Below are 27,991 nucleotides of genomic sequence, written 5' to 3' on the forward strand. Positions count from 1 at the left end.
TTTTTATCTGGGTTTTTTCTGTAACATCAGTTCTGTGGCACTCACAGACAATATCTTTGCAGTTTTGGAAACGTAAGTGTGTTTTCTTTCCAAAGCTGTCAATTATATGCATAGTCAAGCATCTTTTCGTGACAAAATATCTTGTTTAAAAAAACGGGAACGTTTTTCATCCAAAAATTAAAAGAGCGCTCCCTATATCGAAGAAGTTAATTTTGGCGGACCTGTTCTCCGGCAATTCCACGCCTAGTCATGGTGACTTATCATTAACCTCTCGCTAAAAAAAATTGTGCTTTTTTTTTTAACGTCTCTTAGCATATCTTCTAGAGCAGGTATTCCCAAACTGGGTGTCGGGGGTTCGCCAAATAGAAATGTGTACATTTATATTTTCCAATGGGGCTATACATTTTGGTGAGGTTATCTCTCCTGAGTAGCCTCATTTCACTGCCTAAAATAAAACCATCTAGTGTTCAGCGAAATAACAACACAATGTCAAATACAGGTAGCCTAGTCAAATAATTTACATTTAAACGTTACTCTAGGCCAGACATTTAGAAACAAAACATGACAATTTTGAAAAATAAGTGAGCGAGAATAAAGATGACTTTCGACTAGTAAGACATGTATAAAAGCAACAGATACCATTAATAAGAAGGGGCTAGACGCATCTTATATGGTGAGCTACCGAGTGTCAAGGACAAGCAAGCCCCATACTATTGTGGAGGATGTAATACTTCCTGCTGCCATGGATATGTCTGGGACAATGCTTGGGGAAAAGGCCAAAAAAACAATACAGACAATGTCTTCATCAAACAACACTGTTTCACGACACGTCGGTGACATGGCAAGGGATGTTTTGAAACAATTACTGCTTCGCATACAAGCCAGTGAATTCTATGCGTTACAGCTGGATGAGTCAACAGACGTGGCTGGCCTGGCACAGCTCCTAGTATGTGTCCGTTACGTTTATGGGGGGTCAATTAAGGAAGACATCCTCTTCTGCAAACTACTGGAAACCAGGACATGAGAGGATATTTTTAAAGTACTGGACAGCTTTGTGACATCAGATGGACCTTGGTGGTGAAGATGTGTTGGTATCTGTACTGATGGCGCAAAAGCCATGACAAGGAGACATATTGGAATGGTAACGCTCATGCAAGAAGTTGCTCCCGACGCCACTTGGGTGCATCCACAGAGAGGCTCTTTCTGCCAAGGGAATGCCTGACAGCTTGAAACATATTTTGGACACCACAGTGAAAATTGTTAACTTTGTTAAAGCAAGGCCCCTGAACTCTCGTGTATTTTCTGCATTATGCAATGATATGGGCAGCGACCATGTAACGCTTTTACAACACACAGATGTGAGCAGGTTATCAAGGGGCAAAGTATTGACACATTGTTTTGAATTGAGATACAGGCTTAGTTTTCTTTACTGACCATAATTTTCACTTGTCTGACCGCTTGCATGATGAATAGTTTCTCACACGGCTGGCCTATCTGGGTGATATTTTACAAAATCATCAAACACATTGATATGTTCTTAGCAGACAGAGGACGCATTGGGTGGCTACCCGGACACAACGGAAACTAACAGGCTTTACCTGTTGAAGTGAATGTCTAATAGTTCGGGGGACCGGCCATCCCCCTAATGGCAGCGCTTTTTTTTTTTCTTGGGATTTCACATTTCCCTTCCCGATCTGATATCCCCAGTACTCCACTTCGGTGTAGCCCAGCTTGCACTTGTGGGGGTTCACGGGCAGACCTGCATCCCTTAGCGCATCAACCACGGCCTGTAACTTACACAGATGTGACTCCCAATTGTCACTGTGCACAATTATGTAATCCAGATAAGCCACTGTGTACTCACTGTGTGGCCGCAGGACTCCATGAGTTGCTGAAATGTTGCTTGTGCCCCGTGGAGCCCGAAAGGCAGAACCCGGAAGTGGTATAGCCAATATGGCTGCTTGTTATAAAATGCATATAGGGACAAAGACCCTTTAACGTTAGTACATTTTAGAAACTACTCTCACTTATACTTTGCACACGAACCGCCGCCTGCTTGGAGTAAGAAAACATGAATGTATTTATGTGAAAATGCCTTGGTTTACTGTGTATCTCTCCGAACCAGCCGCCTTGGAAAGGGGGTTGGGCTTTTTCGCTGCGCGCTTGTAAGGCTTGTATTGTTCAAAAGGGGTTTCTCTGTTTTTCTCCTCTGCAATCATCCGGTATCCTGTGACTTGTTGTGTAGTCCTGAACAGAAATAGTTTATTCTACTTCCATTCACTCTTGAAGATGCTTATTTGAAGATGGGCTAGCCAGCCGTGTCGATGGTTCCCAGTGGGGGTGATGAGAGTAGCGGAATACAATGGTTTGAAAAGAGTAGTAAAATGGTCACACTATTCAGCCGTACCAGTGATTGTCCGGAAGGTGACTCAAAATCATGCCCCTCTTAACAAAAACACTTTAATAATTTTTCATATTTCATGTGCAAAGATTCGGCTGGAAACTTTGTATGTGTAGTGTGTATACTTTCCAAGTTACAGTATTTCCTTTATAACATTTTTAATGACATCACAAAATAACACACACATTGGTGTTCTTTAGATCGCCTCTGACCATTCCCCACATTCTATGTTTGAAGACGTCGGTATCCGCGACGTGGCTGGTTTTCCCTTTGTAGTCCGCGATTGTCTGTAGACCCTGCCACATATGTCTCAGACACGTGGGCAATTTTTTATAACTTTGGCAAAGCATCAAGTCTCTAAAATGTAGTGTTCGTAACATATTGTCGTTTTGGGAACCGACAAAATGTATTGAGATCCGATGTTTATCCGAGAGAATTTGCTTTGTCGGCCTAGTTTCACCTAGCTCCATCCTCCTTCCTCCTCCATCCTACTTCCTACTCTGACTACCATATTTGGTGGTGAGAAAATGTTGTAGCCCCTGTGACGTGTCTGGTTTACCCCTTCTGTCTGTGTTATTAGTGTGTGAAGGCTAATTGCAATGCTAATAGATGGTGTCACTGTTTCTCTAGGTTCTGACGGAGCAGGGCTGCGTGTTCCAGGAGAGACATGGTTGGGAGAGACCAGGATGGTTCAACCAGGACGGCGCTGCTCCAGTAAGAAACACACATCTGAGCGATTGCTGGTCTGAAATCCTTCATCTGTCTCCTGCTGTTGTGCCCTTGGGCAATGCACCTAAGCCCTAGAAACGGTTCCAGGGGACACCTGTCACAATGGATGATAATGAATTGTTGTTCTTGAAAGGATTTGAAAGCAAGTTCATACCATCTGATAACATCGGGTCAGGTGGTTCGTGCAGAGAGGAGATAAAGTAAAGTTTCTGATCATTGACCTAATGTTTGTGGTTGTAGGTTCTGGACTATGATTGGTACGGGGCTTATGATATTAGCAAGAACCAGAACTACAAATACAACGAGCTGCTTGGCAAGGAGTACACGTTTGACTACCCTCCACATCACCACGTGGTAAGCATCTGTTGGTACTCTCAACTTCTACCCGGTGCAACCAGAGGATGGGTCTCCCCCTCTGAATCTGGTTCCTTTCAAGGTTTATTCCTTCTAGTCTTTTTTCCCCCCTTGCCACTGTGCTGGCAGTTGCTTTTTGCGGTCTTGGTTGGGTTACTGTAAAGCACTTAGTGACCAAATGTTGCTTCATGAATTAATTTGGTAGATTTTTCAGCTGAGATTTCAGTCCTTACAGGGATGGTTATTTGTTTTTCAGATAAAAAATGAGTGTCTGACGTGCAGACATGGAGTCTCGGTGTTTAACATGTCCTACTTTGGAAAGTTTTACCTCACCGGGCCAGATGCTAAGAAGGCTGCCGATTGGCTATTCTCCGCAGATGTCAACAAAATCCCAGGTGAGTCTTCGTGCACGACTACCACAGAATGTTTGCATTCACAAAAATGTGTGCACACACACACACACACACTCACCCACACTGCTGGCCCCTGAATAATGGAGCCCAGCAGTACCCAGTGAGGCAGGAGAAGAGATGCAGGACTGTTTAAATGACAGATGAGTTTTGAGGTACAGTCCAATCCATCTGTCCCCACACACATCCTCTGGCCCATGCTGCATGTGAACACTGGAACATTGTGGCTTTGATCTCACTTAGTCATAGTGAGAGGTCTTAGCTAACCTTCATGCCACCACATGGCCAGGCCATGACCCTGTGTCTAACACAAGGATATTCTTCATCCATAGGGCCTTGGAACTTCTCCTGACTAGGAAAAATGGCTATACATTAAATAATGTTATAGGTCAGGTGACAATGGTCAGGTCCTTCTAATCAGTCAATCGATGACATGTGTACATATCCCTTATTCAAGCAAACATTTGTCACAAAATGCTTCACAGTACTCATCACACCTCCCTTCTGCTGTATGTGTGTGTCCTCCAATGAGCTGGTTTGATTGACAGCTGGATCCTTGTGTTGCAGGCTCTACTGTGTACACCTGTATGCTGAACAAGAGAGGAGGATCTGAGGCTGATCTCACAGTCAGCCGGCTCGAGGCTGGCGCTGCCAACCTGCCCCTGGCTCCAGAGGCCAACGGTAAAGAGGAGAGTGGGATGGGGATTTCGTTCATTTCGATATTAATTGATTATGTATTCGACAGGGACATTGCACATGTATCATTAATCATCATCTGTGACTTACTTAACTCCTGTGACTTAATCTCAGGAAAAATATACCACTTAGCAGAGTGTGTGTGTGTGATCCCAGCGGAAATGGAACCCACGACGTTGGCATTGCCAGTGCTACTCTCTCACCAACTGAACCTCACCGGACCTGTTCACATCTTGTGACTGAACCTTTTAGAGTGGACGTTCTCTGTAGTGAAGCCCTTGTAGAATATTTAAGTAACACGGCGGTCCTACAGTAGATCGCTTGTAAATAGCAGTGGTCAGAGACGCCGTGGCCCAAAATCTGTTTTGCGTACTACTTGCTAAAATGACATACTGCCCAGTCAAAGCTCTTCTCTGTCCTGGCACCCAAATGGTGGAACTGGCTTCCCCCTGAATCTAGGACAGCAGAGTCCCTGCCCATCTTCCGAGTATCTTAAATAATCACACGGCACCTCCTCTTCTCCCCTCCCCAAGGGGGAGACCGCACTCTCACAGACATACTGTGCGAAGAGAACATGTTCTATTTAGGCTTGTACCTCGTTTGGGGAGGTATTGTCTGGGATGGGGGGAGGGGGTGGGGGGGCAGGTTGAATTGTTCAGTTCTAATGTTGTCATTCTGTCTTTTGAGTTTTTTTTTCTGTTTTTTTTCTGTACTTTTTCCAAACATTTACCACCGTACATTATTACTCTGAGACGAGTTATTCTGGGGGTTTTGGGCGCTCATTACTTTTCCATTCTATGCTCTAATGACATGGTTGAATAACGGGAATGCCCAGAGGGGCCGAAATAATACGATCAAGTACATTTCTTGGAATACCAAAGAGGTTAACAACCCGGTGAAGCGTAAGAGGGTGTTGACACACTTAAAGGGTTTGAGTGCAAATATTGCATTTCTACAAGAGACTCACTTGAGGACTGGTGAGCATTTTAGGATGCGTAAGGACTGGGTTGGTCAAGTGTTCCACTCGAACTTTCATAGTAAATCAAGAGGTGCTGCTATTCTGGTTGATAAAGCTACTCCCTTTGTAGCTTCTGAGGTTATTGCTGATCCTAAGGGACGATACGTCATAGTAACCGGTGAACGGTTTTCTACCCCTCTTGTTTTGGCTAGTGTTAATGCTCCCAATTAGGATGACACAAGTTTAATTTATTCCTTTCTGTCTGCTATTCCCAATTTAGATTCTCATTTGTTGATTTTTAGGGGGGGGATTTCAACTGTGAAACAAATCCTCAAACAAATACAGGCCCATCTAAATGTGCACTACTTATTCAATCCTTTCTTCAGAAATATGCTATGTTTGAGGCCTGGCGTTTCCTACATCCTACAGATAGACAGTATTCCTTTTATTCTCATGTTCATCAAACATACTCCTGGATTGATTACTTCTTTTTGGACAAAAAACTTCAGCCTAACCTTCGGCAGTGTACTTACGAGAGTATTGTTATCTCTGACCATTCACCATTAGTGCTTGAACTAGAGTTTCCCCAGCGACCTCCTAGGTGTTATCAATGGCGTCTCAACCCCATTTTACTCTCAGATAAGGAGTTTGTCAATTTCATTTCATCTGAAATTACCTTATTCCTAGAAACTAATTCAACACCAGGTATGTCCTGCTCTACCATATGGGAGTCTCTCAAAGCATACCTACGTGGCCAAATTATTTATTTTACAGCCAACCAAAACAGAGTTCGCGCCCAGCGACTTCGGGACCTGAGCGAGTCCATAGCCACATTGGATGAGAAGTATGCTACGGATCCTTCCTCTGATCTGCATAAAGAGCGCCAACTACTCCAATCTGAATTTGATGAGCTTTCTACCAGGCAAGCTGAACAGTTACTCTTGCGAGCTCGATACAAAGTCTATGAACAAGGCGACAAGGCCAGTAAACTCCTTGCGCATCAGATCCGTAAATCTGAGGCCTCACGTTTAATCCCACAAATAAGGACCCCGTCTGGTGCCACCACAGTTATACATAAAGAGATCAATGATCAATTTAAACAATTTTACTCTGCGCTAAACACCTCTGAATCCCCTCAAGACCCCTTGTTGATTGACTCCTTCTTTAATGGCTTGAATATGCCTTCAATTGATACAGACTCCCATGACTGTCTAGAATAAGAATTTACGCTTGAGGAGATTGCAACAGCAGTGTCCGCAATGAAAAGTGGTAAATCACCGGGTCCGGACGGTTTTCCAACCAAATTTTACAGGACGTTTTTTGGTCTGCTTTGCCCATTCTTGTCTCGACTATTTGCAGAGTGCCTCAATACTTCAAAGCTACCGCCTAGTCTTTATCAGGCTTCAATTTCATTACTACTAAAGAAAAACAAAGACCCCCTGGAATGTGGATCCTATCGCCCAATCTCGCTTTTAAACTGTGATTACAAAATCCTAGCTAAGCTTTTAGCCATCCGTATGGAAGGCTTGCTGCACCAAGTAATACACTCTGACCAGACTGGCTTTGTGAGAAATAGGCATTTATTTTTCAATATTAGGCGCCATATGAATATACTGTACTCCCCAGCGTCGGAGGACCCGGAGGTGGTGGTCTCACTTGATGCCGAAAAAGCGTTTGACCGCGTTGAGTGGTATTACCTAACAGCTGCCCTTTATAGATTTGGCTTTGGCCCCAAATTCATTGCGTGGATAAAGATTCTTTATTTTTCCCCCATGGCTTCGGTACGGACTAATAACTTGTCCTCTGACTATTTTCCCTTGCACCGCGAATCCAGACAGGGTTGCCCACTCTCCCCCTTGTTGTTTGCTTTGGCAATCGAGCCTCTCGCCATTGCACTACGCTCTAATGATACCATTCAAGGCATAATCAGGGCGGGCTGGGAGCAGAAAGTCCCGCTATATGCTGACAACCTCCTTTTGTTTATCTCTAACCCCGATACCTCATTGCCACGTGCCCTATATGTTCTTAAAAAGTTTGGATCAATCTCAGGGTACAAGCTGAATCTAGGCAAGAGTGAGCTTTTTCCGGTAAACAAGGCTGCTTTAAAGTGCTCTTTCACAAGTTCTCAGTTTAGGATTGTCCGGGATCAATTCACTTACTTGGGAGTAAAAGTGACAAGGAAATATTTAAATTTGTTTCAGGAAAACTTTGTTGCTCTAGCAGACAGATTGAAACAATCTTTTACTTTTTGGAATTCGCTTCCCCTTTCTCTTATCGGAAGGATTAATGTCATTAAAATGAATGTGTTGCCCAAATTTGTATATTTATTTCAATATTTACCCATTTTTATTCCAAAATCTATTTTTATTTCACTGGATCAAACATTCATGCATTTTATTTGGGATGGCAAGGTACCACGGATTGCTAGAAAACATTTACAGAAGCCTAGGTCATTGGGGGGTTTAGCTCTACCAAATTTTCAGACATACTACTGGGCTGCAAATTTCAGAGCCGTTCTGTACTGGCTGCAGACTGATCCTACTGGCCCTAGACCACTCTGGGTCCAGATGGAGTCTGAATCGTGTAAACCTGCAGCACTTTCCTCTGTGCTGTGCTCGTCTCACCCAGTGTCTCTAGGCAAAAGGTGTGCCAACCCAATTGTAAAGCAGTCTCTTAAAATTTGGAATCAGTTCCGTTTAGCCTTTAGCCTCCGAGGCTTTTCTCTATCAGGCCCAATCAATCAGAACATTTTATTTCCTCCATCTTTGAATGATGGGGCTTTTGGCATTTGGCACTCACTAGGCCTTTCCTCGCTAGCCCAATTATTCTTTGATGATACATTTGCCTCTTTTTCTCTCAGCTGCAGGAAAAGTTCAATCTCCCCCAATCCCACTTTTCCCGCTATCTCCAGACTAGAAACTTTGTCAGGGCTAACACACCTGGATTTCCCAATAGGCCTACAGCTATAGAGAGCATCTTGGAGCTGAACAAGCTTCGTAGGGGCGCAATTTCAGATGTATATGCAATCATTCATGACTTACAGAACCCTTCTTTGGTGCCTTTAAAGACTCGATGGGAAAAGGATTTGGGGGAGGAACTTGGGGAAGACGCCTGGGAATCTGTGCTGCACAGGGTGCACTCATCCTCTTTTAGCACTAGACACAGCCTCATTCAATTCAAGGTGGTTCACTGTATCCACTGGTCGGGGGCCAAACTTGGAAGAATATTCTCTGATTTTGATCCTACCTGTGTCAGATGTAAGGTGGAACCAGCCACACTGTTGCATATGTTTTGGGGCTGTCATAAACTGTCAGGTTTCTGGGAATAATATTTAAATGTTTCTCTGATATATATGACACTGTTATAGATCCGTCTCCCCTTACAGCCCTTTTTGGAGTACTGCCCATGGGTACCCCCCTATCAAGAATCCAGTCGGACACTGTTGCTTATACAACTCTTTTAGCTAGACGGCTAATACTACAGAACTGGAAGATGGCAGCTCCCCCATCTTATAGATATTGGGTGAGGGATGTGTTGTGCTCTCTGAAACTAGAAAAAATTCAATTCAATTCAATTCACGTGGGAACCCCAAACTGTTTGATGAGGCTTGGGCTCCATTCCGGTCTTACTTTAAACAGTCCATCCTCTGATGGCATTCCAATTAATACTAAAATAAGTTTGTGACTTAAGGGTTGGAGGAGCTTCTCTCTGTGTTTTTGCTGGGGGGGGGGGCATTAACCTTTCTGATCTCCCCATCCCGGATCCGGGTTCGTGAATACAGACTCAAGCTCATTACCATAACGCAACGTTAACTATTCATGAAAATCGCAAATGAAATGAAATAAATATGCTAGCTCTCAAGCTTAGCCTTTTGTTAACAACACTGTCATCTCAGATTTTCAAAATATGCTTCTCAACCATTGCAAAACAAGCATTTGTGTAACAGTATTGATGGCTAACGTAGCATTTAGCATTAGCATTCAGCTGGCAACATTTACACAAAAAAACAGAAAAGCATTCAAAAAAATCATTTACCTTTGAAGAACTTCAGATGTTTTCAATGAGGAGACTCTCAGATAGCAAATGTTCAGTTTTTCCTGAAAGATTATTTGTTTAGGACAAATCGCTCCGTTTTCTGCGTCACGTTTAGCTATGAAAAAAACCCTGTATCCAGGATTGTGTAAATCTATCAGCAAGCTCATTAGCATAACACAACGTTAACTATTTATGAAAATCGCAAATTAAATTAAATAAATATGCCATCTCTCAAGCTTAGCCTTTTGTAAACAACACTGTCATCTCAGATTTTCAAAATATGCTTCTCAACCATAGGAAAACAATAAATTGTGTAAAAGTAGCTAGCTAGAGTTAGCATTTAGCGTTAGCATTTAGCGTTAGCATTAGCGTTAGCATCCAGCACGCAACATTAACAAAAACATAAAAGCCTTCAAATAAAATCATTTACCTTTGAAGAACTTCTGATGTTTTCAATGAGGATACTCTCAGTTAGATAGCAGATGCTCAGTTTTTCCAAAAAGATTCCTTGTGTATTAGAAATAGCTCCGTTTTATACATCACATTTGGCTACCAAAAAAAATCCATAAATTCAGTCCTCAAAACGCAAACTTTTTTCCAAATTAACTCCATAATATCGACTGAAAACATGGCAAACGTTGTTTAGAATCAATCATCAAGGTGTTTTTCACATATCTCTTCATTGATACATCGTTCTTGGACACATGCTTTCTCCCCTGAATCAAATGGTAAAGTAGAAGCAGCTGGCAATTGCGCACCGAATTCGACGCAGGACACCAGGCGGACACTTGGAAAATGTAGTCTCTTATGGTCAATCTTCCAATGATATGCCTACAAATACGTCACAATGCTGCTAAGACCTTGGGCGAACGACAGAAAGTGTAGGCTCATTCGTTGCGCAATCACAGCCATATAAGGAGAGAATGGAAAACAGAGCTTCAGAAATTCTGCTAATTCCTGGGTGATGCATCATCTTGGTTTCGCCTGTAGAATGAGTTCTGGGGCACTTACAGACAAAATCTTTGCAGATTCTGAAACTTCAGAGTGTTTTCTTTCCAAAACTGTCAAGAATATGCATAGTCGAGCATCTTTTCGTGACAAAATATTGCGCTTAAAACGGGAACGTTTTTTATCCAAAAATGAAATAGCGCCCCTAGAGCTCTAACAGGTTAAGGTCCATGTGCTTATTGATTGTGGTCCGCAGATGCCTTGTTCATCTTGCCCAGGCAGAGACTGAAGTGTGAGCTTGTTGTTCCCAGTTATTTTTACATTTTGTTCACGCCTACATGAATAATAATTTTATTTTTTTATTTTAAAGCATTGTAAACTTTTTTTTTTTGTCCAGTGGATGGTCGGTCTGTGGCCATGACTCTCTGTGAGTGGTTGCATTTCTCCACCCTTATCCCTTGACTGTTTACAGGAACAATGGTGAGGTGTTTTCTCTGTCCCTGTACTATAGATTGCCCTTTAACCTCTGTAGCCTTCTGCCCGGTGTGTTTAACTTGTCTAAAGTATGGTATCTTTAAAGCTATTTTTTTATTTTTATTTGTATTTTGTTTATAGTTGAGTATATTATTTATATTGCTTTGTCTTGTCTGTGTGTGTGAATGTTCAAAACTTAATAAACAGAGTTAAAAAAATAAATAATACAAATGAAAAACTTTGGAACTAACACTCTCAGTTGACCTTTCCACCATACTAGCACCGACTTTGCTGATTAGTACAGTTTTCCTCAATAATGTAGCTAGGATACAGTATGTGGTTGTCCCATCTAGCTATCTAAAGATGAATGCACAAACTGTAAGTTGCTCTGCATAAGAGCATCTGCTGAATGGCTAAATGTCTACGTTGAAGTATATTGTAGAGACACTTTTGTAGGAGGGTTTGGGGTGTGATCACCATGAAGTGTGGAATTAATGTACAGACCTTCCTGCTTTTTGCTACCTTGAAGTATTGCCTTACCTAACCTCTTTCCCGAATCTGCAATGTTGTGTGGTTCGTTCCACGAAAAGAGTGCCTTTTTAAGTTCCTTTTTGATATTTTAAGTAGAAATTGTGCACCAATATTGAATTTTAAGTCTGATATCGAATGAAAATGTATGAATAAAATAGACCACGTTGAGAATTGAAAAAATCTGATTTGTAGTATGACTAAAGACTTAAATTGCCTAAATTCTGTATTTTGACATGTTCCTCCGTGCACCTTCTGTGACTTTTAACCCACTTAACCCCGAAATTTCTCCCAGGTTTTCACCATCATTGTAAAGCCCTAGTTATTTTGTTGCTTTTACAGTCATCTCTGAATATGTATTATTTATTTCAGGTGATTTAGGGTCAACCCTGTTAAGTGAACGGAACTCTCATTTTAATATGGTGAAACTATTCCTTTTCAAAATCAACATTGAACATCTAATAGTTCAATCATTGTGAAAAAGCAGGTGAGCTGGTCTTTATGGTCATTTTCTGTTGTTTTTTTTGTGGTGGAAAACTGAGCTGATTGAGCATTACATGTCAACCCTGTTACCCATAGATAAACAGAAATGTTTTGAAAATTACATTTTATTTGAGTGATATTCGATCGGGTTCAATCTGGGGTTTGGCTGGGCCACTCAAGGACATTCAGAGGCTTGTCCTGAAGCCACTCCTGCGTTATCTTGGCTGTGTGCATAGGGTCGTGGTCCTGTTGGAAGGTAAACCTTCGCCCCAGTCTGCGGTCCTGAGCGCTCTGGAGGAGGTTTTCATCAAGGATCTCTCTGTTCTTTGCGCCGTTCATCTTTCCCTCGATCCTGACTAGTCTCCTAGTCCCTGGCGCTGAAAAACATCCCCACAGCATGATGCTGCCACCAGAAATTCCAGAAATTAACTTTTAACAAGGCACACCTGTTAATTGAAATGCATTCCAGGTGACTGGACTGGACTGACCTTATGAAGCTGGTTGAGAGAATGCCAAGAGTGTGCAAAGCTGTCATCAAGGCAAAGGGTGGCTACTTTGTAGAATCTAAAATCTATATTGATTTAACACTTTTTTTTGGTTACTACATGATTCCATATGTGTTATTTCATAGTTTTGATGTCTTCACTATTATTCTACAATGTAGAACACAGTACAAATAAAGAAAACCCCTTGAATAAGTAGGTGTGTCCAAACTTTTGGCTGGTATTAAATATACTTTTTTTTTTTTGTCTCTTGAGATGGGGAAAATGTGTGTTTTATGAAGCTGAACATGTGCTCTCTCTTACAGAATGTGAAATGTAAAGTTATTTTTGATCAAGTTGTACTCATCAAAAGGCACTGAATGGATGGAACATCTCATGTACACAGAAAATGCAACACAGGAAAATATTATCAGTGCAAAGTGCTCATGAATGATTTCTCCTGCTTTGTAAACAAGCAGCTTGCTCACAAAGTCAACTTCTGAAGCAAAATTGAAGTCATTCGTGGACTCGTATGAAAGTGGAAGGGAAAACACATTGAAGTCTGAGAGCTTCTCTGACGGGTGGTTTGCCTGATCAATGCCCTCCAATGTGGAAATGTGACTCCATATCCACTGGTGTGTGTGTGTGTGTGTGTGTGTGCGCGCCTGCACTGTCTGTATGTGGGTATTCACTTTTATGTGGGTATTCACTTTTATGTGGGTACTCACTTTTCTCACTTTTTGTGTCTACTGTACAGTATAGATGAGTAAACACCTATGTCTCATTCTTTCTGTCTGGAATCTCGCCCTCTACCAGGTGATGCATACTACCTGGCCATCGGTGGAGGTGTAGCAGAACACAACTGGAACCACATCAAGACTGTTCTCCAGGATGAGGGTCTCAACTGCCAGCTGACTGACTACTCTGAAGACATGGGCATGATCAGCATCCAGGGGCCCAAGAGGTGAGTGTGAAACCCCCCCCCCCCCCCCCCCAAGAGGTGAACTTGTTTATTGGTGCATCTCAAAGGGAACCACACAGGGTGGCAGGAGCATAGGTTTGGGGGAGACAATGACAGAGGTGAGCAGAGTGGTTATGCCCATTTTGAAACTGGCCCCTGTAACATCTCATTTCAAAATCATGGGCATTAATATGGAGTTGGTCCCCCTTTGTGGCTATAACAGCCTCCACTCTTCTGGGAAGGCTTTCCACTAGATGTTGGAAAATGACTGCGGGGACTTGCTTCCATTCAGCCACGAGCATTAGTGAGGTTGGGCACGGCTGTTGGGCGATTAGGCCTGGCTCGCAGTCGGCATTCCAATTCATCTCAAAGGTGTTCGATAGGTTTGAGTTCAGGGCTCTGTGCAGGCCAGTCATGTTCTTCCATACTGATCTCGACAAACCATTGAATGTCATTGTATGATGTAGCATTACGATATCCCTTCAATGGAACTAAGGGGACTAGCCCAAACCATGAAAAACAGCCCCAGACCATTATTCCTCCTCCACCAAACTTTACAGTTGGCACTACACATTTCGGGCAGGTAGTGTTCTCCTGGCATCCACCAAATCCAGATTTATCCGTTGGACTGCCGAATGGTGATGAATCACTCCAGCCGACGCTTGGCGATCTTAGGCTTGTGTGCGCCTGCTTGGCGTTGCAATGGTCTCTGACGTCAACCGCAGCAAGGAATGTCATCATACACAGAAATCTTGCCTCAGGAAAGGGCCTGTTATTTCCAAGTCAAACCTACACTCAGGAAAGGGCCTCTCCTTGTGATGGAACACTAGTCTGTAACTGTATTCAGTAACTGTTAGAGCCATGAGGAAAATATTCAACAGTCATAAAATCTTGACCATAGTACTCATTGTGGTCTGATTTCATGCCACTTGAGCATACCACGCCTTGCTGATGCTAAGTTATATGAAACCATTGACATTGGAAATGCAACATTCGTTTTTTCTCTCTCACTGCACAGAAATTTAATCAACCCTACAGTTCCCTTACTGCATCTAGTATGGGCAAATTGTGTGTGTGGCAGCTACATTGCCATCCCCCTGGGTTTATCAGTATTAAAAACGGTAAATGATTCCCTGAATGCTTACGAAACGAAATGGCAAATAACCCTGCTCAATAAAGACTCACTCATTTCTCATGTCTTCAGTTTCTGAGATGAGGCTCTCACTTCTGCTCAGAGTAAGCCCGAGTCAACAGCACAACCACTACATACACACAGTTACGTGCACACACACAGTTACACACACACACAGTTACACACACACACACACACACACACAGTTACACACACACACACACACACACACACACAAGCAGTTACACACACACACACACACACACACACAAGCAGTTACACACACACACACACACACACACAAGCAGTTACACACACACACACACACACACAAGCAGTTACACACACAAGCAGTTACACACACACACACACACACACAAGCAGTTACACTCACACACACACACACAAGCTGTTACACACACACACAAGCTGTTACACACACACACACACACACAAGCAGTTACACACACACACACACACACACACACACACAAGCAGTTACACACGCACACACACACAAGCAGTTACACACACACACACTGCCATCCCCCTGGGTTTATCAGTATTAAAAATGGTAAATGATTCCCTGAATGCTTACGAAACGGAATGGCAAATAACCCTGCTCAATAAAGACTCCCTCATTTCTCATATGTCTTCAGTTTCTGAGATGAGGCTCTCACTTCTGCTTAGAGTAAGCCACGAGTCATCAGCACAACCACTACATACACACAGTTACACACACACACACACAGTTACAGTTACACGCACAATTACACAAACGCACACACAGTTACAGTTACACGCACAATTACACACACACAGTTAACACACACACGCACACAGTTACACACACACGCACACAGTTACACACACACGCACACACAGTTACAGTTACACGCACAATTACACACACACAGTTAAAACACACACGCACACAGTTACACACACACGCACACACAGTTACGCACACAGTTACACACACACACACGCACACACAGTTACGCACACAGTTACACACACACACGCACACACAGTTACGCACACACGCACACAGTCACACACACACAGTCACACACACAGTTACGCACACACACACAGTTACGCACACACACGCACACACAGTTACACACACACGTACACACAGTTACGCACACACAGTTACGCACACAGAAACACAGTTACGCACACGCACACAGTTACGCACACGCACACAGTTACGCAGACGCACACAGTTACGCACACGCACACAGTTACGCACACGCACACAGTAACGCACACGCACACAGTTACGCATACGCACACAGTTACGCACACGCACACAGTTACGCACACAGTTACGCACACGCACACAGTTACGCACACAGTTACGCACACGCACACAGTTACGCACACGCACACAGTTACGCACACGCACACAGTTACGCACACGCACACAGTTACGCACACGCACACAGTTACGCACACGCACACAGTTACACACACGCACACAGTTACACACACACACAGTTACACACACACACGCACAGTTACACACACGCACACAGTTACACGCACACAGTTACACGCACACACGCACACAGTTACACGCACGCACACACACAGCTACACACACGCACACACACAGCTACACACACGCACACACACAGCTACACACACGCACACACACAGCTACACACACGCACACACACAGCTACACACACAGTTACGAACACAGTTATACACACAGTTACGAACACAGTTATACAAACACACACGCGCGCGCACAATTACACACACACGCACACACAGTTACGCACACACACACACACAGTTACACACACACACACACACACAGTTACACACACACAGTTACACACACACAGAAACACACAGTTACACGCAATTACACACACACACACACAGTTACGCACCACAGTTACGCACACATAGTTGCACAGTTACACACACGCGCACAGTTACACGCGCACAGTTACACGCGCACAGTTACACGCGCACAGTTACACGCGCACAGTTACACGCGCACAGTTACACGCGCACAGTTACACGCGCACAGTTACACGCGCACAGTTACACGCACACACAGTCACACACACACACACAGTTACACACACACAGAAACACACAGTTACACACAATTACACACGCACACACAGTTACGCACACAGCTACACACAGTTACGCACACACACACACACACACACACAGTTACGCACCACAGTTACGCACACACACACGCGCAATTACACACACACACACAGTTACGCACACAGTTACACACACACACACACGCGCGCGCACACACAGTTACGCACACAGTTACACACACACACGCACACACAGTTACGCACACACAGTTACACACACGGGCACACAGTCACACACACACAGTTACGCACACACGCACACAGTCACACACACACTGTTACACACACAGAAACACAGTTACGCACACGCACACAGTTACACACACGCACACAGTTACACACACGCACACAGTTACACACGCGCACAATTACACGCGCGCACAATTACACGCGCACACAGTTACACGCGCACAATTGCACGCGCACAGTTACACGCGCACAGTTACACGCGCACAGTTACACGCGCACAGTTACACACATGCACACAGTTACACACATGCACACAGTTACACACATGCACACAGTTACACACATGCACACAGTTACACACATGCACACAGTTACACACATGCACACACGCGCGCACAGTTACACGCGCACAGTTACACGCGCACAGTTACACGCGCACAGTTGCACGCGCGCACACGCACGCACACGCACAGTTACACACACAGTTACACACACACACAGTTACACACACACGCAGCTACACACACACGCAGCTACACACACACACAGCTACACACACACACAGCTACACACACACGAACACAGTTACACACACAGTTACACACACACGCACAGTTACACACACACGCACAGTTACACACACACGCACAGTTACACACACACACACGCACAGTTACACACACACACACGCACAGTTACACACACACACACGCACAGTTACACACACACACACGCACAGTTACACACACACACACGCACAGTTACACACACACACACACGCACAGTTACACACACACGCACGCACAGTTACACACACACGCACAGTTACACACACACACACACACACACACAGTTACACACACACACACACACAGTTACACACACACACAAACACACACACGCACACAGTTACGCACCACAGTTACGCACACACACACACACACACACACACAGTTACGCACCACAGTTACGCGCACACACACACACACGCGCAATTACACACACACACACACGTGCACACACACACGCACACACAGTTACACACACACAGTTACACACACGCACACAGTTACACACACACACACACACACGCACACAGTTACACGCGCACAGTTACACACACACAGTTACACACATGCGCACAGTTACACACATGCACACAGTTACACACATGCACACAGTTACACACATGCACACAGTTACACACATGCACACAGTTACACACACACACGTGCGCACAGTTACACGCGCACAGTTACACGCGCACAGTTACACGCGCACAGTTACACGCGCACAGTTACACGCGCACAGTTACACGCGCACAGTTACACGCGCACAGTTACACGCGCACAGGCACGCACACACACGCACGCACACACACAGTTACACACACAGTTACACACACAGTTACACACACAGTTACACACACAGTTACACACACAGTTACACACACACGCAGCTACACACACACACAGCTACACACACACACACACAGCTACACACACACACAGCTACACACACACGAAAACAGTTACACACACAGTTACACACACACGCACAGTTACACACACACGCACAGTTACACACACACGCACAGTTACACACACACACGCACAGTTACACACACACGCACAGTTACACACACACACGCACAGTTACACACACACGCACAGTTACACACACACACGCACAGTTACACACACACACGCACAGTTACACACACACGCACAGTTACACACACACACACAGTTACACACACACACAGTTACACACACACACAGTTACACACACACACACACACACACACACACACACAGTTACACACACACACACAGTTACACACACAAACACACACACGCACACAGTTACGCACCACAGTTACGCACACACACACACACACACACACACACAGTTACGCACCACAGTTACGCACACACACACACACACGCGCAATTACACACACACACACGTGCACACACGCACACACAGTTACACACACACAGTTACACACACACACAGCTACACACACATAGCTACACACACACGAACACAGTTGCACACACAGTTTTACACACACACACACACACAGTTACACACACACACACACACACAGTTACACACACACACACAGTTACACAAACACACACACGCACACACAGTTACGCACCACAGTTACGCACACACACACACACACACAGTTACGCACCACAGTTACGCACACACACACACGCGCAATTACACACGCACACACACACACACACAGTTACACACACACACACAGTTACACACACACACACAGTTACACACACACATAGCTACACACACACGAACACAGTTGCACACACAGTTACACACACACACACAGTTACACACACACACACAGTTACACACACACACACACACACACAGTTACACACACACACACACACACAGTTACACACACACAGTTACACAAACACACACACACACGCACACACAGTTACGCACCACAGTTACGCACACACACACACGCACCACAGTTACGCACACACACACACGCACCACAGTTACGCACACACACACGCGCACCACAGTTACGCACACACACACGCGCGCGCAATTACACACACACGCACACACAGTTACGCACACACACACACACGCGCGCAATTACACACACACACAGTTACACACACACACAGAAACACAGTTACACGCAATTACACACACACGCACACCGTTACGCACCACAGTTACGCACACATAGTTGCACATACATAGTTGCACACACAGTTACACACGCACGCACGCACAGTTGCACGCACCTACAGTTACACGCACATTTGCACGCACACGCACGTAGTTACATACGTTTACATACAGTTAAATACACATAAAGGCACAGTCGAGGCCAAAAGTTTTGAGAATGACACAAATATTAAGTTCCACAAAGTTTGCTGCTTCAGTGTCTTTAGATACTTTTGTCAGATGTTACTATAGAATTCCTGAAGTATAATTACAAGCATTTCATAAGTGTCAAAGGCTTTTATTTATTGACAATTACATGAAGTTGATGCAAAGAGTCAATATTTGCAGTGTTGACCCTCTTTTTTTCCTGTCCATGGACCCAAAATATCAATGTTTTGTTCCCTGAGCCACTTAGTTACCACTTTTGCCTTATGGCAAGGTACTCCATCATGCTGGAAAAGGCATTGTTCGTCACCAAACTGTTCCTGGATGCTTGGGGGAAGTTTCTCTCTGAGGATGTATTGGTACCATTCTTTATTCATGGCTGTGTTCTTAGGCAAAATTGTGAGTGAGCCCACTCCCTTGGCTGCGAAGCAACCTCACACATGAATGGTCTCAGGATGCTTTACTGTTGGCATGACACAGGACTGATGGTAGCGCTCACCTTGTCTTCTCCGGACAAGCTTTTTTCCGGATGCCACAAACAATCGGAAAGGGGATTTATCAGAGAAAATGACTTTATCCCAGTCCTCAGCAGTCCAATCCCTGTACCTTTTGCAGAATATCAGTCTGTCCCTGATGTTTTTCCTGGAGAGAAGTGGCTTCTTTTGCTGCCCTTCTTGACACCAGGCCATCCTCCAAAAGTCTTCACCTCGCTGTGCATGCAGATGCACTCACACCTGCCTGCTGCCATTCCTGAGCAAGCTCTGTACTGGTGGTGCCCCGATTCCACAGCTGAATCAACTTTAGGAGACGGTCCTGTCGCTTGCTGGACTCTCTTGGGCGCCCTGAAGCCTTCTTCACAACAATTGAACCGCTCTCCTTGAAGTTCTTGATGATCCGATAAATGGTTGATTACCTGTGAAGCCCTTTTTGTGCAAAGCAATGATGATGGCATGTGTTTCCTTGCAGGTAACCATGATTGACAGAGGAAGAACAATGATTCCAAGCACCAGACTACTTTTGAGGCTTCCAGTCTGTAATTCGAACTCAATCAGCATGACAGAGTGATGTCAGCAGGTCCTTTTGTGGCAGGGCTGAAATGCAGTGGAAATGTTTTTAGGGGATTCAGTTAATTTGCATGGCAAAGAGGGACTTTGCAATTCATCTGATCACTCTTCATAACATTCTGAAGTGTATGCAAATTGCTATCATACAAACTGAGTCAGCAGACTTTGAAAATTCATATTTGTGTCATTCACAACTTTTGGCCACGACTGTACACAGTTTCTGAAATGAGGCACTCACTTTTACTTCGAGTAAGTCACTAGTCATCAGCACAACTAATATGTCACTTACAGTAACTGCTGGTTTACTTACAGTAATTCATCAGCACAACCCGTAACGTTAGTCACATACAGTTACCCTAGCCTTACTCACTGTATAGCCTCTATTTAAGTCACCCTGGACAGATGTGGGTGAGCAAAGCTGCTAGGCCCAAAACTTGTTTAATCTCACTAGCGTCCCACCTGGCCAACATCCAGTGATAATGCAGAGCGCTAAATTCAAATGAATTACAATAAAAATGTAACTTTCATGAAATCACACATGCAAGACACCAAGTTAAAGCTACACTTGTTGTGAATTTAGCCAACGTGTCAGATTTCAAAAAGGCTTTACAGCGAAAGCAAACAATGCTATTATCTGAGGACAGCACCCCTGCAAACATACACAGACAATCATATTTCAACCCTCCAGGCGCTACACAAAACGCAGAAATAAAGATATAGTTCATGCCTTACCTTTGACGAGCTTCTTCTGTTGGCACTACAATATGTCCCATAAACATCACAAATGGTCCTTTTTGTTTGATTAATTCTGTCGGATATATATCCAAAATGTCTATTTATTTGGCGTGTTTGATCCAGAAAAACACCGGTTCCAACTCGCGCAACATGACTCCAAAATTTCTCATAAGTTACCTGTAAGCTTTGTCCAAATATTTGAAACTTCTTTCCTAATACAACTTTAGGTATTTTTTTACATAAATAATCAATACAATTTAAGACTGGATTAACTGTGTTCAATGCCGGAGGAAAACAAAGTGGAGAGTGCTTTTCAGGTCATGCGCCTCTAACAAAGAGTACACTTCCCTCGAGCCTCGTTCTGAACAGTGCTACTTCTTAATTTCTCAAAGGGAAAAACCTCAACCAATTTCTAAAGACTTGACATCCAGTGGAAGCGATAGGAACTGCAAGAAAGTCCTTTAGAAATCTGGATTCTCAATGAAAACCCATTGAAAAGAGTGACCTCAAACAAAAAATATTCTGAATTGTTTGTCCTGCCAAATAAGTTCTGTTATACTCACAGACATGATTCAAACAGTTTTAGAAACGTCAGTGTTTTCTATCCAAATCTAATAATATGCATATCCTAGCTTCTGGGCCTGAGTAACAGGCAGTTTACTTTGGACACGCTTTTCATCCGGACGTGAAAATACTGCCACCTATCCCAGAGAAGTTAAACGTTCCGGTTGAAAAGGATTTCACTGTGACTGTGAACTTGCTGTGGGCCTTGTCGTTATGGCTGTCCCTGGGCCACCTTCTGCTCCGTCTATCTCTCTGTCGCAACAGACTAACTCCAGCTAGTAGAAATGACTGTCCCCAGCCCCCATACATATTAGTGTCTTTTTCATCATGTCCTCCCCCCCTCATCATCTCTCACTTCCTCCCTCGTCCCCCTTCCCACAATCCTGAAATATGAATGAAATGCTGTCACAACACATCTGAAACTCAAATGAGTCCCCTGCGGCAGTGTAGCTAGCGACGAGGAGGCAATGAGAGGATATTGAAGAGGAGGGGGGGATTTCTCTCTGGTCTGATTTGCATCTCAGAGTATACGGATAGGCAGGGGTCACATACTTGTTCCCTTGTACTGTGTGGGCTCTGTGTATCACATACATAGTTGGGACTGAATTAGTAGTTCTGCAAATAGTTTGACGTTTAATTAGTGCAATCTCAATTTAGAAATGTTTAATTCGATGTTGTCACGTAATAGTGCAAAAGGAGTTTTACAACAACTAAAATTAGGAGTTTGGTTAGATTTGGGGGTGATATGCAGCCAGCTGTGTGTGTGTGTGTGATTTCTCATTAGGAACAGATCTGTGATCCTGCGCTAACTGCCACACTAAATGGGTAGTCTGATCAACTAATTGGCTGTTTCACAGCCCACACTATCCACGCACTAACGCACACACTCACACAGAGGGTTTATAATTAGACAGCTTGTCGGCCTCTACAGTTCAGTAAGCATGACGTTTCAGAGGGAAGGGAATGGGTGGAGGCTGTTCATGAAATATCGGAGCGCTTTATACCACTTTATACCACTGATCCATTCGACAGCAACTAATCACATTGCCTCATACATTTTAAAAAAATACCCTGAAACCACCTACCTTCACGAACAAAATATATTATCTCTCTACCTCCACATATTCCCCTGGCCCTACACCTTATCTCCCTCTGTACCTCACACATTTAATTAGTCCTATGAGTTCCTCTGCTTAGTGGTAGGTGCTTGCACACACACACACACGCGCGCGCTCTGGCAGAGCCTAAACATCCATTACTCTTCTGCCGTCCACCGGCAGCCGCTCCAACTCTGAGATTTACCTCTGAAGAATGATGCCTCTGCAATCTCAGCCAGCCGTCCGGCCATTCCTGTACCTAGAAAAGCCCCGGTCCTTGTCGTAAATGGCATATTTTGGCATATTTTTATACCAAGGTTTGTTTATCAATGTAGCGTGACCGTAGCGGCTCACAGTCCACGTCTCTGCCCTAGTGTAAACATCCATCACTTTGACTGCTGCCAATGTAGCAACGCTGCGTTTGTGTCTTGAGGATGGAGCCTTATTGACCTGTACCCGGAGACACTGACGCTGCCGCCGGCCCCGAAAAGAGGAAGCCATCTCTATCTCAATTTTAGAGTGCAGTTACTCAATTGTTTAAAATGCTGTCCCCTGTCTCCTCCCCTTCCTTCGGGCACTTGTTGTAAAGTATTTGACGGGTGAAAAAAATGATGGTAGAAAGTCATCATTATGCTGGAGGAAAGAGGTGTACGAAGCCAAATGAGAGAGAAGCGTCACAGTGAAAGAGGGGCTCCCTCTGAGCTCATCGTCTAGGCTGTTTTGGCCCTGCAAGCCCTGCAAGCCACGCAGCTGCTACCAATGACTACAGTCAGGGGCCCTTCAGTGATAGCCTGATCGCAAATTGGTTTGTGCTGTCTTCCCAGCTCCCTACAGTCATTGTCTAGTTTGGCAAGACTGCACAAACAGATCTGGGATCAGGCTACTTCAGTGACGAGGCACTTTCCAGAAAGCAGATTGTGCGCGCAGAGGAACTCATAAGGACAGACCCGGGCCCAGTGTCGCAGACAACACCCAACCAAACCTGAACACTGTCCATGAAATATGAATGATGTTTTGTTTTTGTCTACTCAATCATGAGTGTGTGTTGTGCCGCGCTGCCTGTCTGACTTATATTGTCTGTCGTGGACTTTTCTCAGATGGACAGGTTGACTGCTAGGTACTTTGGCTGACGTGAGCTCTGCTGCCATTGGTGATTGACAGATATACTGTTGATTCACTGATGATCCCTTTTGGCAGTTGCATGGTTAGAGCAGTTCCTGATTGACCCGGCGATTGGCTGATACTGGTTGATTGACAACTGATTTGCTGACGTGGTGTTCTGTGTCTGTCCACAGTCGAGAGGTGCTACAGGAGATCCTGGATACAGACCTGAGTAACGAAGCCTTCCCTTTCTCAACACACAAAGTCTGTAACGCTGCCGGACACAAGGTAAGAGGAAGGACCTGTCTGTCTGTCTTCCTGGCTGGCTGGCTCTATTGGTCTGTCTGGCTAGCAGTTATTTTCCCCTTTCATTCCCACCCTTAGACACACACACACACACACACACTCCTGCCTCATCAAATGTATAATTGAATCTGGTACAAATGACTTTTCTTCACACAGTGATGTCAATTGCCAATGGAATTCAAGTAGTATATTAGAATAAATGTACACTTCATGGCGCTGCTTGAAGAAGGGTTCTTTTCTCCTTAGTGTGCATGAGAGAGAGCAAGAAAAGAGCGAGGGTGCATAACTTTGCGCGTGTGCGTTCATGCGTGCACAAAGGTGGTTGTTGTATGTGCGCGCGTTTGCGTGTAGCTGCCTGCGTGTGTGTTTGTTGTGTGTCTTGGCCTAGTTGTGTATTGTGAGTGAGGAACCCGAGTGAGTGTTGTGCCTGTTTATGGGACAGATGGCCTAGCTCACATCACCCCTGTGACTGACTGAGACCTCATGTCAAACACTCTGCACACTTCTCTAACCTCCCTCTCTCTTTTTTTCCTATTGCGCTCTCTCATCTGTCCCTCTCCATTATTCATATCTCCCTTGAATTGAAACATTCTAGTCTTTCACCATCCAGTCTTTTCCTCCTCTCTGCCTCATTTCAGAGTTGTAGAAAACATGTACGTCTCTCTGTACATTTAATACATACCATCTTAATTTGACCAGTTTCTCACAGCAGTAAAATAATCCTGCAGGAAATCTGAATTATGTGGATTATAATTAATGGATATTTTTGTAGGGGTTGATGCATTTTCCGTTGGGGCAAATCAAGTTTAAGTGGAAATTACAAAATTTAGAAGCCTTTTTAAACCTTCAATACACCACAAGTTGCCACAATCTGACAACAGTGATCAAATTAAGAAACATCTCTATACATGTTTAGCTGTAATACATTTGGAGTGTTTTTGTTTTAATAAACATCCAATACAGCTCTAACTATTACACTGTAATTACAGTACAGTATAAAACACTGGGTCCTCTGTATGTTTCCCAGTAGATGAGCAGAGCAGCGTTGGAACGGAGTGGCTCTCCTCTCCCAAATAAAGACAGCTCTATTTCGAACGAAGCCTCTGGCGCAGTGTCACTAATGCGTTCTGTTTTGATTTTGCTGAATTATGTCATCGTTTTTTTCTGGATCCCCCTTGTTTCTTTGGCATCTGCCTGCCTTCACTAATGCCCCATCCTGTCCTACATTAAGTACGGTCTTGATGGCATTTTAATCCCAATGATTGTCTCACTGCTGTGCTGAAAACACGGTCTTTGCCTGTGCCCCAACTCACTCATTACACATCATTCTCCCATACAGGTTTAACATACCGTGAGGTAGGTTGTTTGGTTTGGACGGGGTGTGCGTGCACGCGCCCGCACACCCAACCGTGCGCATACACCCACACGCGTGCCCACGCACACCCACCCACGTGCATGCATGCATGGGTGTGCGTGCACGTGGGTGTGCATGTGTGCCTGCATGTGCATGCATGATTATTATTTGTGTATGTGTTATGTGAGAGGATCTTGGCCTAGTTCTGTCCGGATCCCTAGAGTTTCCTGCTGTGAGTGGAGGGGATAAAGGGACCTGTGTGAGGCTGTGCTGGCCAGATGGTGTGGCTGACAGGGCCTCCTCTGGGGCTGCCTCTTCAACTATCCTTGCTGTTGTCACATCTCCTCAGCTTCTCCTCACATTCCTCCTGCTGTCCTGCTTCACCAGTCTCTCACCCTCTCTCCTTCTTTAGTCTCACATCTCTTCTTCTGCTCTTCCTCTTTTCTTCTCCCTATCCAGCTCTATCACTAACACATTTTTATCACTTCCCATCCTGTTCCTTTCCCATGCTTCTGTTCATCCTCCCACGCTCTCTCTCTCTCTCTCTCTCTCTCTCTCTCTCTCTCTCTCTCTCTCTCTCTCTCCTCTCTGTTCCCTCTCTCCCTGCGAGGAACTTCTTCATTAGAATGTACGGCAGCCCGGCATACAGACCGTGTCCTTGAAGACGTGGTGTGTGTGTGTGTGGGAACAGTAGATAGTAGGAGGGTTACAGAGCAGCTGTGCTGTTCTCCAGAAGGGTTCTCTCTGTCAGACTAGACCAGTGTGAGCTGCCTTCCTGCTCTCAAGGACAACTCGTACACAATTCCTCTATTCATTCCATTACATATATATTACATTGGGTTCTGGCCATGAAATTTAAAGTCTCATTGCATACAGTGTGTTGGGAAGATAACTATCGGTTGCAATTACTGTGTCTTATTAGAGCCCCGTCATGTCCCAGGACATTTAAATTATCACTTTCCTCGTTCGCTCACTAACTCGCTCACTGTCTTTCACTCATTCAATCACTCGCTCATGAATTCTCATTCTGTCACCCCCTCCCCCTCTAGGTGCGTGCCATGCGTCTGTCCTTCGTGGGCGAGCTGGGCTGGGAACTGCACATCCCTAAGGACTCCTGCTTGCCCGTCTACCAGGCTGTCATGGCTGCCGGTGCCAAGCACAGCATCATCAACGCAGGATACAGAGCCATCGACTCCCTCAGTATAGAGAAAGGTGTTTGTGTGTGTGTGTGTGCCATCGACTCCCTCAGTATAGAGAAAGGTGTTTGTGTGCGTGTGTGTGTGTACCATCGACTCCCTCAGTATAGAGAAAGGTGTGTGCGTGTGTGTGTACCAATGACTCCCTCAGTATAGAGAAAGGTGTTTGTGTGTGTGCGTGTGTGTGTGCCATCGACTCCCTCAGTATAGAGAAAGGTGTTTGTGTGTGTGTGTGCCAATGACTCCCTCAGTATAGAGAAAGGTGTTTGTGTGTGTGCGCGTGTGTGTGTGTGCCAATGACTCCCTCAGCATAGACATGTACTTCAGCATCGAGAAAGGTATAGTACAGCTCCGAAAGAGTTTGGTGCCAGAACAACAACTCAACAAAGTTTTTCCGGAACCAGCTGTGGTTTTCTGAGCTGAGGGGCTGGTGGCAACACAACCACCAGCTGTGCTTCAGCTATGACATGTTCCAGGAAAACATATTAGTGAGATGTGCCAGGAAAAGTTGGGACTTTTACTACCCCTTTTCTTATGTAACGGCAGTGGGATAATCACACACTACAGATTCTTATTAGCTTAGTTTGGCAATGACACGGAGTACAAGGTGTGGAATGTTAGCCTGGGCACTAGTCAGTTAAGCCAAGAGTACAGTAACAGTCCTATTAACGTCTTAACTGAATGTATAAACCTCCATAGGCAGCAGACAGTGTGTCAGATGTACACATTTCCATAGGTATCAGTCGTAGTGTTGTCAC

At 44.6% G+C, this 27,991-nt stretch overlaps 1 protein-coding gene and 1 long non-coding RNA gene across 3 annotated transcripts in view; one reads left to right on the plus strand and one right to left on the minus strand.

Annotated features, from left to right (window-relative positions):
* Positions 1–10,145, minus strand: part of LOC149983299 (uncharacterized) — a 57,264-nt gene extending 47,119 nt beyond the window's left edge. Inside the window, exons 1-2 of the long non-coding RNA XR_016496083.1 lie at positions 10,014–10,145; positions 9,584–9,645 (exon numbers count right to left, since the gene is read on the minus strand). This is a non-coding gene — a long non-coding RNA (uncharacterized LOC149983299). The remainder of the gene's footprint in view (positions 1–9,583; positions 9,646–10,013) is intronic.
* sardh (sarcosine dehydrogenase) overlaps positions 1–27,991 on the plus strand; it is a 122,794-nt gene that overhangs the window by 72,611 nt on the left and 22,192 nt on the right. For both annotated transcript variants that reach the window (XM_036977676.2, XM_090235019.1), the window contains exons 13-19: positions 3,032–3,115; positions 3,371–3,484; positions 3,741–3,879; positions 4,462–4,575; positions 13,315–13,462; positions 24,572–24,665; positions 27,087–27,249. In XM_036977676.2, coding sequence (XP_036833571.1) covers positions 3,032–3,115; positions 3,371–3,484; positions 3,741–3,879; positions 4,462–4,575; positions 13,315–13,462; positions 24,572–24,665; positions 27,087–27,249 — 856 coding nt within the window. The remainder of the gene's footprint in view (positions 1–3,031; positions 3,116–3,370; positions 3,485–3,740; positions 3,880–4,461; positions 4,576–13,314; positions 13,463–24,571; positions 24,666–27,086; positions 27,250–27,991) is intronic.

Source organism: Oncorhynchus mykiss, chromosome 5 (assembly GCF_057628025.1).
Source record: "Oncorhynchus mykiss isolate SJ-2025 chromosome 5, ASM5762802v1, whole genome shotgun sequence".
Classification (NCBI taxonomy): domain Eukaryota; kingdom Metazoa; phylum Chordata; class Actinopteri; order Salmoniformes; family Salmonidae; genus Oncorhynchus; species Oncorhynchus mykiss.